At 35.8% G+C, this 15,394-nt stretch overlaps 2 protein-coding genes across 2 annotated transcripts; both read right to left on the bottom strand.

The window, feature by feature from the left end:
• Window positions 1-791: 791 nt before the first annotated feature.
• On the bottom strand, window positions 792-3,091 carry LOC132616855 (peptide-N4-(N-acetyl-beta-glucosaminyl)asparagine amidase A). The gene is given in 2 exon segments (XM_060331602.1): window positions 792-2,107; window positions 2,110-3,091. Coding segments are annotated over 2 exon segments (1,734 nt in total). The 5' UTR covers window positions 2,756-3,091; the 3' UTR covers window positions 792-1,019.
• A 190-nt stretch (window positions 3,092-3,281) lies between these two features.
• On the bottom strand, window positions 3,282-14,696 carry LOC132616856 (uncharacterized). Its single transcript, XM_060331603.1, has 8 exons — window positions 14,242-14,696; window positions 12,914-13,048; window positions 12,572-12,751; window positions 12,244-12,305; window positions 11,953-12,110; window positions 4,469-4,617; window positions 3,966-4,109; window positions 3,282-3,697 (listed from the first exon to the last, which is right to left on the bottom strand). Exons 1-8 carry the CDS (start codon window positions 14,593-14,595, stop codon window positions 3,512-3,514), a joined length of 1,368 nt encoding a protein of 455 aa, XP_060187586.1. The 5' UTR covers window positions 14,596-14,696; the 3' UTR covers window positions 3,282-3,511.
• Between the last annotated feature and the right edge of the window lie 698 nt (window positions 14,697-15,394).

Here is a 15,394-nt window from a genome sequence, read left to right on the forward strand (position 1 = left end):
GTGGCTGTTAAACAAATGCTGTAGTGACTCATCAGCATATATAAAAAGGTAACTGAGAGGAAGCATTAGATTTGGAGATCTTCGTTTATTTAATTTGGTCAAACAGAATCAAGGTTTATAACGTAAAGGATAAATTGGAGACCAGCAATGAGACACGCTGGGCCAAATTAAGAAGGGAATAAACATCTAGGAGAATTTCTCATTTTTTTTTTTTTTTATAACATAGTGGTAGTTGTGATCACTGACATGATCCTTTTCGCTGCTTTTCTTATTTGTGACTTGCAATACCATATGTCATTTTGTCACTGTCAAATTGTTGGTTTTTTTAGTAGGTTATGTTGCCTGTAATATTTAAAAATATTCTCATCTTCGTGTTGGATCATTCAAAATATGTTAGTTTTAGAGGATCTAATATGCATCCGACGACAACTTTGAAGAGTTTGAGCAATAACTATAGTAGGTGATGGACTACAATAAATTGAGATTCTTTCTAAGGTTTGAATCTAGGTGGATTTTGCAAGAAAAAAACAAAATTGTAGAGTTTCAACCAAAATTTTCCAGTTTGTCACAAAAAAAACTTCCTACTATACTTGCAATCAAACAAGCTTCAAGGTGAAAAAAAAATCTCAAAGAAGTTTATGAATAGTAACAACTGCGCTAGTTTATACACATGTTTAAGTCCTCGCGACTCTCAGGAACATGAATCCTAGCCCAGCCACAAAATCAGGGATGTAGCTATAGACCTGTCTACAGGTTCAGCAAAACTGAGTCATTTTGGCTCAGATCCTATATTTCATGCATAAAACTTCACTTATTAAGTCTAAATAATTTATCCAGAACCCATAAACTCAAAAATATAATTTCGCCTCTGTTAACAAAATGACCAAAAGACAGCAGCGGATATCAGGGTTGTGCAATTATTTGAGGCTCTCTTTTATACCGCAAAGCCAAAGCTTTAACAAATGCTAGAATGAAAAATGGGCACTGCAGAATCAGTGCATTTGCATGAGTTCTTTCACTTAAGTGCTCAATCTGCTGCAACTATTGATCACCTTGTCATAAAGCACTGTGTAATTTGAGCTGCTTATGTTCCTGAAGTAGCAGCCTGAATAATTGTCCTTATATTTATACGTTTGTTGTGTGCTCCCGAGTCCACTGTCTATCGACTGGTCCTTTAAAAGCATATACCCCTGCGCTTTCTGTAGATCGTGAACCGAGCTGGCTGAGGATCCATACTTAGACCTCTTCAACCTCTTTTCATCGAATATCAAAGTCACATTCGAGATAGAAGCATAGCTTTGATCTCCTATCTCAACACCATCTGAGTACAAGTGAAACCGAAACTTCTTGAAGGATTCAAGAACCTGAACAGGAAAAGACAGCGTCTTTGCATAAACGGTGTCATTAAAGTCAATTTTCTGATCTACAATTTGCAAGTTCGCGTCATTTCCCATCATAATGTTGTTATTATAACTTAAACTTTGAGATGAATTTGTAGTCACTGTTCCATAAGATGATTTTACCCATCCAGTTAATGAGATCGACCTATGAGCATTTGTGGCAAAGGATCCATCAAGGCCAGTAAAATTGCTCGCGAGAGAAAATGAAAGGGGCGAACTACTATACTCCAACAACTTCCCCTCTGTTTTTACACTCTTTTTATCCAACCAAAGATGCAAATTTGCATCGACATACCACACATTCAAAGCATTTGTGACACTGAATGAAAAATTGTGAGAAGTTCCATCTAAAATCTTTCCTAACAACGGTGTAATTTCAATGTCATATGAAGGAAGATCAAATGAGCCAATTCCGCTGATTGGTCTCCACAATAGGGGATTGATACCTCCAGTATATATCACAGTAAAAGGCCAAATTGCACCAATTACATCACCATCCAAACTTACTAAAACCTCCCTAAAAGCACCATTCCCCGCAATATCTGAACGATTATTTGCGGTAATATAATCACTAGGCAAATTTCCATACCAAAATTCATCATTCTCATGGAATGAAACATAAATTTCCAGTACAGCCCTGTATGCATTTTGTGGGATTTTGAACTCCTTTGACTGTACATCTGTAGAATTCTCAATCTCAAACCATCATTTAATGGCAGATTTCTTGAAATTGGTAAGATTAAATCAGCCCCAGAATTACCCAAAATCAGTTCTTTATCAGCAGGATAGAAATGGAAAAAAAATTCCACATGATACACCCCAGTATATTTACTATCAACAATGTTACCAATATAAACAGAAAGAGTTTGATAGGTCATGAGCAAAGAATAATACCTAGTAATGTCCTTCTTGACAGTCCAAATAATCCCATTAGGCCTTGGCTCTGCCGTGCAACTCCTTAAAATCTCAACCCCACCCAGCCAAATCCCGAAAATTCGATCAAATTGCCTTCCTTTACTCTTTGCTTTCCATTCAAGAACAATCTTGGAAAACTTTTGAGATGAGCAATTTGAAGGAGGTGTGTAATTTGCTTGGACTGGTGGTTTCCCATATGTGGAAGCAAAGTCATGTTTGAGGACCAAGTAGGAGCAAGATTTGGTTTTTGGTAACTTTATAGGCTTAGTAACTTCAAAATAGGTCGTGGGAGTGTCATTCTTGGATATAAAGTCTAGCTGGGTGGTGATTTTTGGTCTAAAGAGAGCTGCTTTGTGGAGTGTTGCTGTGGAAAAGAATGGTACTTGCAGTATTGAGAAGCAAGTGAAAAAGAACAGGAAAGAGAAGAAAGAGAGAGCCATAAATGGTATGCAAGAGAATGTGTGGTTGTTAATCGCTGTTTGGATTTTGGAGCAGGAAACAATGTCCTGTGAAAGTGAAATTCTTACCTAGTTCTCCTTGTTCTTTACGATTGCTTGGAAATTCACCAAAATGATGACTTCACTCTATCATATATCTCTAGCCACTACCCAAATAAGTAACCGAAATATATGAGAATAATAACTTGCATGAGATCAGATTACGATACAATTCGTGAAGATCCCAAAACGGTAAGAGCAATTAAAATGGATCTTGAAATAGTGTCACAAAAACTAGCATGAAACTAGACAGACTATGATGAGTCATGAAAGATCCAATCGCAAGGATTTGTATTCTCCTCCAACTTTAATAGACCTAAAACATGTACAAATTTTAACAGCTGTATGTTATCTTATTATCCTTTATGTTTACCTAATATAGCTCGATATCAATTTTAACATATTTCACATATATCTGCATTATATAAATGACATAGGATATACAATTAAATCTAACAGTTAGATAACGTGAACCAAATAAGCCGTTAAACTTTATTAGTTAGACAAAGTTACATTACAGAAATATGATAACATTACAATATTAGCTATGGGATGTTTTACCTCCTTTTGTTTCCTTCGGAAGTTTGGGGAAAGGGGAGTTCATAAAGAGTAACAAACAAATGAAATTTACATTCTGTACAGGCAGCTCCGAAGCCCTAATCTGTAATTCTCGTATTCTTTTGAATTTAATATATAATGTCAATTAAGAGATCGGTTCAAAACGAACAGTTGACCGGAGTCTCCATTCAGAAAGAAAAGTTCCAATGGTACATAAGAAGACGCAGACACATCTGATGAGGCAAATCTATAGGTAGGCTGCAAAATCTTGCTACCTTTGGCACATGGAATAGTTAGAAGACGCGGACCGGTCCTCATCTGCCATATCTGCAGTGATAAACTCAAGTGTCAAAAGCATAATCTCCAATGCATCTCCACACATACAATAACCTAGAGTTTACTCGGAAAAAAATTATCAGATAGAGTTTTCACAAGCAGTCAACAAATGACACAGATATGCATTTGTGGTTTACGATAATAATAATTTTAGAGAAGGATGGTAATTGTGGCTGTATTAAGAAGTCTGAAGCATAAACGTATATGTGGAGCTGAGAGAAATGAGAAGAGTGTTATCGTAGAGACTGCAGTAAACTACCTCAACAATCCCTTTGCGCGGTGCATGAATCGCTAGACAGAGGCAATAATCACTCTTCAAGTGTTCATGGTAAGCAGATCTAGACGTTTCCACATCTTTCTTGGCAAGCATCTCAACAAAGAGGCAACTTGCATCACGGTAACCCTGCAAACCAATATGTTCATCATTATATCAGGCAGTAACCTGAAAATATACTAAGGCCTTACAGCTTGTTTGCTTTGGATAATTTCACCTGAACTACTCAAAATCATTTGTTAAATCCAAATTTCCAGTCAATAATCACATTCAGTTCTTACATGAAAAATCGATTCAGTGTAAGTAATTATCAAACATTATTATACTGAAATTGCACAAGTATATTTTATTAGCCACTTATATAACCATTAACAATTTGGATATAAAAAAATAAAATATAAAATATATAAAAAAAAACGCGTAATTTTTTTTTTGAATAAGGAAAAAAAAAATAAACACGTAATTATAAATAGTTGCATAGAAAGAACCTTCCACAGACGGACCACCACAAGGGCCTGAGTGTCTAAGAGTAAGATACGACCAAGAGAATCAGTTATTGCAGCCAAAGTGCCACTAGGTGATAATGTGAGCTTCACACCCTTTCTAGGGTAATCCTTAAAGCAAGTCAAAGGGGAAGCTGCCAAAAATAGAAAAATTTACCATAAAATTGCGTCAGCTATATAGAAATCCAATTAGATACTCAAATAGAATATGATAAAATCTGAAGTACAATTACGTAAAACATGGAAGCCAAAAAAGAACAGCTAAAGTTTATATTATCAGGTGAAAGATTGAGAAGCTAGGACTTCCACTGAAAACTAAGGAGCAAAGGAAGCCCGAAAATAACTTCAGCCTTCTCCACTTCACAGTTAACACATACAGCCCCGATTGTATTACAAGAGTGAGCAGAGACTGCACAAAAAGACCCCTATACAGAAGAAGGAGAAGTCTCTATAAAGAATCACTGTTGTTGTGTACTGATAGTGTACTAATAAATTCTATCATACCATTTTCCTCGTATACACTCTCCAACTTGCACCAAAGTGCCAACTGCCAAACCCATTCTAACTTTTTCTCCAACTAGCTACATTAGTTAAAAACATGTTGTAACTAATTCAAGGGAAAAAAGAGAGAAGAGGTTGAATCTTTGAACCAATCGCCTATACACCTAAAATACATGAATTCATTGCATGAATGAAAGTTATAAATTATAATTAGTACTGCAATTAACAGGGAGGGAGAGACGGAAGGGGAGAAGGGACGAGAAAGAAATACATAGTTTTCAAAACTTTCAGACCCTTTATCCACGTTAATAAGCTTTCAAATTAAAAGAATTCAGTTTAGGCATCAATTTTGCATAACAGAACTGCTTTAATCATTTAGATAGCTTATTATCATACGATTGAGCATTATCGAAATAATAGTTGGCTATTGGCCAAAAAGATATATTGTCTTTAATTGACCAAACATTATTATCACATTGAAACTAACTGAATTAAAGACACCTATTTAATTCTGGTGGAATCAGATATATAGTCTTACTCTGCTTTAAGCAATAGGTCCTATATGTGTGAACAAGAACTAGAGGCAGTCAATCATCTCCTCATTCACTGCAAGATGGCAAGACAATGCTAGGAGCTCTTCTTAAATATGTATGGTATTAAATGGGTAATGCCTCCCAATATTAGGAGCTTGTTGGAGAGTTGGCACTATCAAAAAATGGCTATAAGTAAACAAGCAGTACGGACAACAGTTCCTCTTTGCATTTTATGGACAATTTGGTTGGAGAGGAATAAGGTCTGCTTTGAAGGGAAAGGCAACATATATCGGGGATTATACATAGTTGTCTTTTGAATTTGTATTTCTCGTGTAAAAGCAGTGTCATGGAAAATTTGGAGCAATATATTAACTTTCTAAAAGAGATAGGAGATTTGTAGTTTTGTCATGTCAGTGGTGGTAGTCGGACTTCTATATCCGGTACCAACTTGGTACTTTTTTTTTATATAATTTTTTTTTAAACTGGTAATTTATTTATTTTTTAAACGGAAAAGGTCCAAAAATACCCCTGAACTATTGAAAAAGGCTCATAAATACCCTCCTTCCACCTTTTGGTCTAAAAATACCCTTCCATCCACCTTTTAGGTCTAAAAATACCCTTAAGGTTTGTTTTTGGCTCAAATATACCCCTCAAACTAACAAGTTAAAATTAACTCTTTTAAAAAGCCAAATGGCAATTTGTAATTGGTCAATAATAAAATTCCGTAATTTAAAAAAAAAATCCAAATTTTAAAAAAAAAATTGCCAATAATAAATTTCCAGTAATTTAAAATTCCAGATTTAAAAAAAAAAATTGCCAATAATAAAATTCCATAATTTACATATTTTTTTTAAAAAAAATTGTGTGGAAACTTAAAAATTAAAAACTAAAAAATTTAAAAATATGAACGAAACTGTTTTTTTTTTTTTTTTTGCATTTCGTGAATTAATCAACGAAATATGTTTTTTTTTTGCATTTCGTGAATAAAAAAACGAAATAGGAAATTATAATTTTTTTTTGCATTTCGTGTATTAAAAAACGAAATAGGATAAAAAAAAATTATTTTCGTTCATATAAAAACGAAATTGGAAAATTGGACAAAATATATTTTTCAATTTTGTTTTTATATGAACAAAATTAATTTTTTTATCCTATTTCATTTTTCAATACACGAAATGCAAAAAAAAATTATAATTTCCTATTTCGTTTTTTTATTCACGAAATGCAAAAAAAAAACATATTTCGTTGATTAATTCACAAAATGCAAAAAAAAAAATCAGTTTTGTTCATATTTTTTAATTTTTAAATTAAATAATATATGTGTCCAATCACAAAATGCCATTTGGCTTTTTAAAAGAGTTAACTTTAACTTTGTTAGTTTGAGGGGTATATTTGAGCCAAAAACAAACCTTAAGGGTATTTTTAGACCAAAAGGTGGAAGGAGGGTATTTATGAGCCTTTTTCAATAGTTCAGGGATATTTTTGGACCTTTTCCGTTTTTTAAATGAAACATTACTTTATCAATTCTTGATGTTGCCCTTTTTCTCCAACTACTATATATGTAACGACCCTTTTAGTTATTATAGTGTTTTGACCCATTTAACCTTGTTGACCCTTCCCCAAGTCCCGTTAGTATGATCTATGACTTAATGAAGTCATTGGGTTGGTTTCCGCAAGGTTCGAGTGTAAATTGAGTCATTGATGGAGAAGCTAGTTAAGTTAGCGAGTTAGAGTTGACCACGGTCAACGTCGGGTTAGGATTACCCCGTGTCAATGTTTTGGAAGTTCCAACATGTTAATATGATGATTTTGAATTTGTCCACAAGTTTTGGTGAGGTTCCGAAGAGTTTCAAATGGGTTTGGGTTTTGTCGCGCTCTTATTCGATGTTTTCACCGTAGGTTTGTGGATAGAAACGGCTCCAGATTGATCAAACGACCTTTGTTTTGAGTGAGGTTTGAACCATTAGATCCGTATCGAAATTACGAGGCCATAGCAAAAAGAATCGTCATGTTTCGCCTCCGGATGAGGGAGTTATGCCCTTTTTAGTGCGGACTGTTCCAGTAGGTCCGCTATAGCGGTCTGGAGACCGCCGCAGCGGCCAACGGGGTCAGAAAGTCCTATTTTTATACCCCAACTCTGAACCATTACCCACAAGACCCCAAAGTCAGTTTTCAAAAGAGAAAGAGGCAAAATTCATTCCATTCTTTGGTGAAAGCATCTTGGAGGGTAAGTCCCCATCTTTATTTGCTCCTTTTCCTTTCTTCTCCAAGTTCCATGATTATTTTAAAGCTCCATTAATGGTAGGTGCAAGATTAGAACCCAAGAATCGATGAAACCTTCAATAGTTGAGGGGTTGGGAGATAACAATGGAAAATCATTCACAAGCACTTTGGGGTAAGATTCTACCATTCATTATTTAATTGTCGATTATCATCATCTCGTAGTCATCCTACACACTATTTGTGAAGAACTAATGGGTTAAGAACCCTAGGGCTAAAAATAGAAAAGATGAATTAGGATATCTTGTGATGAATAGAATTCCATGAAATTAATATTGAAGGTTAACTAGATGATGGGTAACATAATTGTGCACTAAGGCCCCGTTTGTCCATAGATACCAAAAAAAAAAAATCACTTTTTTTTGGAATTTTGGAGTTGGAGTTGGAGTTATGTTTGGCCATAGTTTTTGAAATTGTAGTTTTTGGTGAAATGTAGTTGTAAAAAAGTGAAAAAAGTGAAAAAAATTTGAAAAACCAGTTTTTTGAGTTTTTGGTATTCCGAAATACAACTTCAAGTTTTATTCGGAATTTTCATGGCCAAATGCTGATTCCGGAAAAAAGTGAAAAAAAAATCGGAATAAAGTGAATAATTTTTATAGCCAAACCGGGGCTAAATTTCCCGTTTTACCCTCATGAACCCGGATTCACATTGTAGGGGTATTTTGGGTATTTTTCTAAAAGTATAGCATTATGGGTATCGTTGGATTCGTTTAGACTCGTAGAGTACTATTTTGACTATATTGTATCTGAATTTTCAATAAAATTACAGTTTTTCCCTTGTGGCTCGGGTTTGGCTATTTTAGGTCCATTTTTTGGGGTTTTGGGTAAAACTATGGCAATATGGGTATTCTTAGATTCGTATTCTGATATAGAATTCATATTTGATAGACGTTAATCGTTTTGAGGTTCTCCAAAGAGGAAGGCAAGGCTAAGGTTTGGCGATTCGAGATTGTTGCTCGGCATTCCAGGTAGGTTATGGCTTACTTTAGTTAGACTTTAATTAGCGAAACTTATGTATTGTGTAGAATTGATGGGAGAAAGCATGATTAGGTCTTTAGACATGGTGTTTTGGTTGGATATTAGCTAGGTTGGTATGACTTCTGATTTTGTGGGCTCGTCGCCATTACTTTATGTACTAAAATGTGAGGTGTAGTTGTATTCATACTGTGGCAATTCGGGATGGATTTGTAGTAGGTTGATTGTTGTGGATGGTTGCTTGTTGTCCTGTTATTGTGATTTGACTTAATTGCCTAAATTGTCGTGTTGTACTCAGTTCTAGGGCTGGGCATAAATACCGAAAATCGAAAAACCGAATCGAACCGAAACTTCAACAAACCGAACCGAACCGAACTGGTTTGGTTCGGTGTTTGGTGTCCATCGTCAAAAAACCGAAACCGAAATAGCCGAACCGAAGATTGATAAAACCAAACTGAAAAACCGAACGCGCACCGAAATTTAATACATTACCCAAAAAAATTAAAATAGTCCAGGCTCATTAAGTTTAAAGCAAAAAAAAAACCAATTGTAATAAGTCCTCTTTTACATTTGTATCCCTAATTTTCCACTTCAATTGAAAAAATCAAATATCCTTAACAAAGAAAGGTAACTAGGATGTCTCTTTAGGATTAATGTATGTCCTTTATGTGTTTTCTTAATTATTCTTACGGTATGTATATAACACCTAGTAATCCTATGTCATGATTATAGTTTTCTGTTCTTGTGTATCCTGTTTGTTTGATTTTGATTTCAATTTATCATTTTTATGTTTTATTGCTTTTGAGAATATGAATTAGTGTCAATGGAATAGCTTCTAATATTATATTAAAAAAAACGAATTGAAAAAACCGAAATCGAACCGAACCGAACTAGTTTGGTTCGGTGTTTGGTGTCCACCTTCAAAAAACCGAACCCGAAATAGCCAAACCGAAGTTTGATAAAACCGAACCGAAAAAACGAACGCCCACCCCTACTCAGTTCTCTCTTATTGTGACATATATTATCGGAGAAAGGAAGGTTAATGAGTTTAGGCGTGAATTGTGATATAAATTTATGACAGTACGTAGATGAAAACTTGATGTATGATTTACTGTTGATGATAATATATAGAAAAGTGAAGCTTCTTGGTGATACAAGACTTAGTTGTGAGGCGTACTTGCTATATGATGAAGTAAAGAGGGACATAGACTCTTATGTTGGTTGAGACGGTTTGTATGATTCATTCATGGTTGAGTTGATCCAAGTCATGATATGACTTGTGGCTTTGTGACTTGTACCTTCACGGTTGCTTTATTGGTTTGCATTGATTTACCAGTTTACACTCATTTATGCATTCATACACTCATACATGGTTCGGAAACGATTCATGAAAGATTGTGGCATGATGCCCTGTGTTTGACATTGATATTGCTAATTGTTCATAGTCCATACATACTAGTGAGCTGGAATACGTTGAGACATACATTGTGATGTGAAATTAGTGAAGAAGTTAATATAATCTTCTTGTTGCACTTTTGATACTATTTGATGCATGGTACTTGATGAACTGATCATTGAGAGTGATGTGACAGTGTTACTATACATATGAAAAGGCACATTTGACCGAGGGTGAGGATGTGGCCTAGTTGTGAGCTCGTGGTCCGAGTTTCGTTCCGGAAACGAGGGATATATTGATATGGCCGGCGTCCGAGGTTCTTTCCAAAGAGGAGGATTTATGGCACGGGTCCGAGGAGTGATTTCGGAACGAGTGGAGCAGGTTGCACGCCGCAACGGGGCGTGCAATGGGTACATGGACACCATGGGTCCCCTGCAGGTCATGACTACTGAGCTATGACATCAGTAGCATGTGTGTACAGTGTGTATTTGGCCAAGGCTTTGCATTGCACATCATCATATTTTGCACTGCACATCATTACATTTTATTCTGCATTATTATATGGCTCGTTTAGTTTTTATTTTGGTGTGCCTGCTGAAATAGCTGTTGTGGTATTGATATGATCATTGACTGAGTTAAATTGTGAATTAGTGACTCTACCTAGGGAAGGAACTTGGGCTTGTGCTTATCAGGTGAGATTATTGAGACTAGACAGACTTGTGGTTTAGAAGCTTCATCTTAGGTTGTGACTCTGTTATGGGATATTCTATGACTTGGATTTGAGTATTAAGTGTCTATCTGTTTATCTTGTTGATTTTATACTTATATGCGTGAACTAATCCTAGTCGGTCTATGATGCTTATCGGTACATAGTGTTTGTACTGATACTACCTTGCTGCACCCTTTTTTAGTGCAGATTGTGTTCCAGAGATTTCATCCAGATTACATCTCTAGCTTGAAGCTAGTTTGCTTGATCAGATTCAAGGGTGAGCCTCTATCCATGCCATGCCACCTGAAGATCTCTCTTTCCAGATGTCTATTTTTATTCCAGGTATTATTTGTTATTATAGTTGAGATACACTTCATGCTTTAGATATCGTTGGTTAGAATCCTTGTACGATAACTTTCAGATCTTGGGGGTGTAATAGTTACGACTTCCGCACTTATATTATCTATTAATTATGAATTATTTTATTCATTCATTCATTCACTTATCTATTGACTGTTAATAAATGATTAGAGAAGTTGAAATTGGCTAATGATTAATGGGTTAACGGGTAAGGATTCGCCTACTAGTGATAATAAGGTAGGTGACCGCACGATCGGTAATTAGGGTCGTGACAAGATATCTCCAATTCAACCTTTAGAATCAGTGGATCAGATCTTTAAATTAAGATGATCATTCATTACACCAAACACGCCCCCGCCAACTCCCAGACTTTATAGCTAACTTTTGGCAACAACTATCAACGTCAATTGCTGCCCAGTGGCTTACAAACTACTTCCAACTCGAAGATAAACTTGTAGAAAAGAACACTTCTTTCAATCGTGATCTTTAGATGGAAGTTCAAAGAAGCAAACAACGCATGGCAGGACGCTTGGAAGGTGAAAGAGATTGAGCGCATTTGACATGTAAAAGCAGTGATTTTTTTGATTTTTTTTTTGGATAAGTGAGCATTTGACATGTAAAAGCAGTGATACACGAACAACCTTTAGCTATTAAATTAACTACAAAGAGAGAACGGAATAAGAAATTCTTTCAACAATGAAGAAGTACCATCTACCTCGAGCAAAAGGCTGAGGTTTTGGTTCTGGTCGTTTTGCGGGAGTTGGATCACTTCTCCATAACATTTTTGAGATAGAAGTTATTGTCGAAAAGGCTGCAGGCACAACCTTTGAGAGAATAGCACCTACTATTGATCGGCTTCGGTCTACAGAAAGTCTTGAAAGTGTAAAGGGAAATCCAATTTAGTAAAATATAGTAAGAAACGGGATCTGAACAGTAATTTTAGATAGAAAAATTAAATGATCTTGAAAAAGAATCATAAACTGTAAACAATATACTGCAGACTAACCGATAAGCAGAAATCACAGCATCATCTCCAACAGTGATTGCGCAATAATAATGCTGACTTGACTGCCCAACAATAAAAGCAGCTGAATTCAAATACCAGAATAACAACTTCAGAAAATTTCCGAAAGTCATAGAACAAAAATAGCATCTCACTGGAACAGTAAAAATTCATTTTGGTGTGTGCACAACTATAGGTGAAGCCGTGGATTGTTTTGTTTTGTTTTTTTTTTTTTTTTTTTGTGTGTTTGGGGTTGTTGGGGGGGGGGGGGGGGGGGTGTTCCTTGTATAAAAGGAAGAGAAGAAAATGCAGCGAGAAATCAAAATATTACCTGGAGCTCCAGCAGAGGAGGGGGCATCAGACCAGTAATAGCAGCATCAACACACGCCCCATACTTGCTAACATTCCATAGCTGGTATGGAAGTCTACCAAAAGTATCTGTAGAATTTTCAGAATCTCCCTGATCCCAGAACTGGGAATGTCTTTCTCGAAACCACCTCTGAAGCATATTCTGCATTTTATTGCGGACATTAATTAGCAGTATGGAATATGAGAACCTAAACTTCATGTTTCGAGACCTAAACGGAGATGTAAATTTAAAAATAAATGTTCTCACATCATAATTGATGAAGAAAAACTAACGTAACTTGTAACAGCGAGAATATTCGAGTACCTGAAAGTCTGATCCATCAAACCGAGCAATAACACCTGACATAACAACACAGACCTCTTCTGCTGATGCATCTTGGGTCAGATCTCTCTTGGTACCACGGACTCTCAATCTGAGAATCTTTCCAGGACTTACTATCTGCCACACAGAAGTTCCAGCAAGTCCACTAATTATCTTATGGTACAGCAAAAGAAAACAACAAACAATCTCAAGCAAAAGGCTTATAGGTTCCAAAATCTAAGGTGGCAGATACCTCGTGGAATTAGTTAGGTGCGCAAGCTGACCCACCATGATTGTCAAAACAAACAAAAACGCACATAGTGACCACAAACAATTCTTTTTTCTTTATTTGAGAATGACTCCATCATAAATGACAAATAAGAAGCATAAAACTTTTATATAGCAAAATTAAGAGTAGCAGGATCCAGTTACAAATAACATTTGCAAGTGGAAGAAAAAACTAATGTCTAATACAATCCAAGCACATATGCAACTTCACTAAAATTCTTTCTGCTTCCTCAGCAATCAATCAGCTCCTCAATTACTACAATTCACTCGGTTACATAACCCCAATTTTCCTTATTTAGTAGTCTCCTCTTCTCATCGTGGAAACAACCTCTCTACCTCCCGAGCTAGGGGTAAGGTCTGCGTACACTCTACCCTCTCCAAACCCCACTTTGCGGGATTCGACTGGGTATGTTGTTGTTCCTCTTCTCATCTTCTCCTTATTTAGTAGTCTTACCTAGTATTCGCATAGTATCCTATTCTTCTATTTTACTACTACCCGTTACTTCATTTGCTTTGTTTATCTTGTTATTCTGCTGCTGCAATTATTTTCTGGTCTATCCTGCTTTGGTTACACTTCTTTTGAGCCAGGCAGGGGCGGATGTAGTAAATGCTCAGGGTGTACCTGAACACCCTAAGCAAAAAATTACAGTGTATATTTAGGATAAATTTTCTGTGTTCATGTGCATATATTGACTTTTGAACACCTTGAACAAATGCAAAAGTTGGTTCAGTTGTTTTTCCGAACACCTGATTGAAAATCCTAAATCCGCCACTGGAGCCAGGGTCTATCAGAAATAACCTCTCTACCCCACAAAGGTGGGGCAAGGTCTGCGTACATCTTACCCTCCCCCAGACCCCACTTGTGGGATTACACTGTGTATGTTGTTGTTGTACTCCGCTACATAACCCCAATTTTCCCCCTCAAACAGCTTCTTTCATATACCAATCAGTCTCAAAACAAATTCACAACGTACATTTATTACTATCATAAAAGAAAAAAAAAAGACAACAGTAACTAATCCACTGCATTTGCAAATTGTTACCTGTTTGTGAATGAGATCACCACGGAGAGAATAAATCAACAAATACCCACGAGAAGTACCCAAACCAACAACCTTAATATCATCAAACACTAACCACTCAATCGCAGATATATACTCAGCTTCAATCGGTGAGAGTTCGGGTACGATCTTAACCCGATTCCCAACCGGGTCGGATCCTTCAGACCAATGAAGAATGAGAACAAGAGAGCGATTGGCTAATGCAATAGAATGAGTGTCGAGTGCAGTAAGGAGATTAGGGTTGTTAACAAGCCATCCTTCTTTGCCTGCACCGAGTTCTGTTAAATCGTCGCAGGCTATGCAACCAAGCTCTGTTGTATGGTTTCGTCGGGCCATTATGATTAACGGTTAGATGGGAAGATTAGAGTGAGATTAATCGGAAATTGGAAATCGGAAATTTGTCAAAGAGAGGGGCCCTACTTCTGTTATATAATTGTACTCTGTTTTTTTTTATTATTATTAATACTTTGCTTGCATGATGTATGGACTTTGGACACGTCTGTAAAAGTGGTATTTTATTTCAAACACTTAAGTAGGATCCGATTGTATCATTTAGACATTTTTTGTTGTACCAGCTAAATTTATAAAGTGTGTGCAATACACCCGCTGGTAACATGACAAATGACGAATAAAATAGGACATTTGTCTTTTTTAATTAAAAACACTATTTTAAAATATTTAATAACAAATTAAAAGTAATACTCTCAAAAAGAAAAAAAGAACTTGATTTACACCTAATCAAAAATGACACATTATTAATAAAAAGAAAAAGAAAGAAAGGACACATTGAAAATTCTGAAATGAATAGTTGTTTTTAGTGTTTTTCATCGTCTTTTATGTTGTTCTTGTTACAATCACGATTTTAATCCATATTTTTAAGAGAAACTTCTCCAAATTTGTATAACTTCGGCTAAAGATTCTCCCCGACGACCCAAAGACAATCCAACATTAATTTCTCAAAATTTTCATAAAATCAATTAACCCATTTCAAATTATTCTAACGTTTTATTACTTATTTATTTTTGTTTGGCGTACAAAAAAACTTTTTGAATTCCCGGTAGAAAGAGATTTCACTGACGAAAAAGCCTTTAATGCTACCCCATATCCCTTCTTTTTCCAAATATTTTTACGAATA

The sequence above is a fragment of the Lycium barbarum genome, chromosome 11 (assembly GCF_019175385.1).
Source record: "Lycium barbarum isolate Lr01 chromosome 11, ASM1917538v2, whole genome shotgun sequence".
Classification (NCBI taxonomy): domain Eukaryota; kingdom Viridiplantae; phylum Streptophyta; class Magnoliopsida; order Solanales; family Solanaceae; genus Lycium; species Lycium barbarum.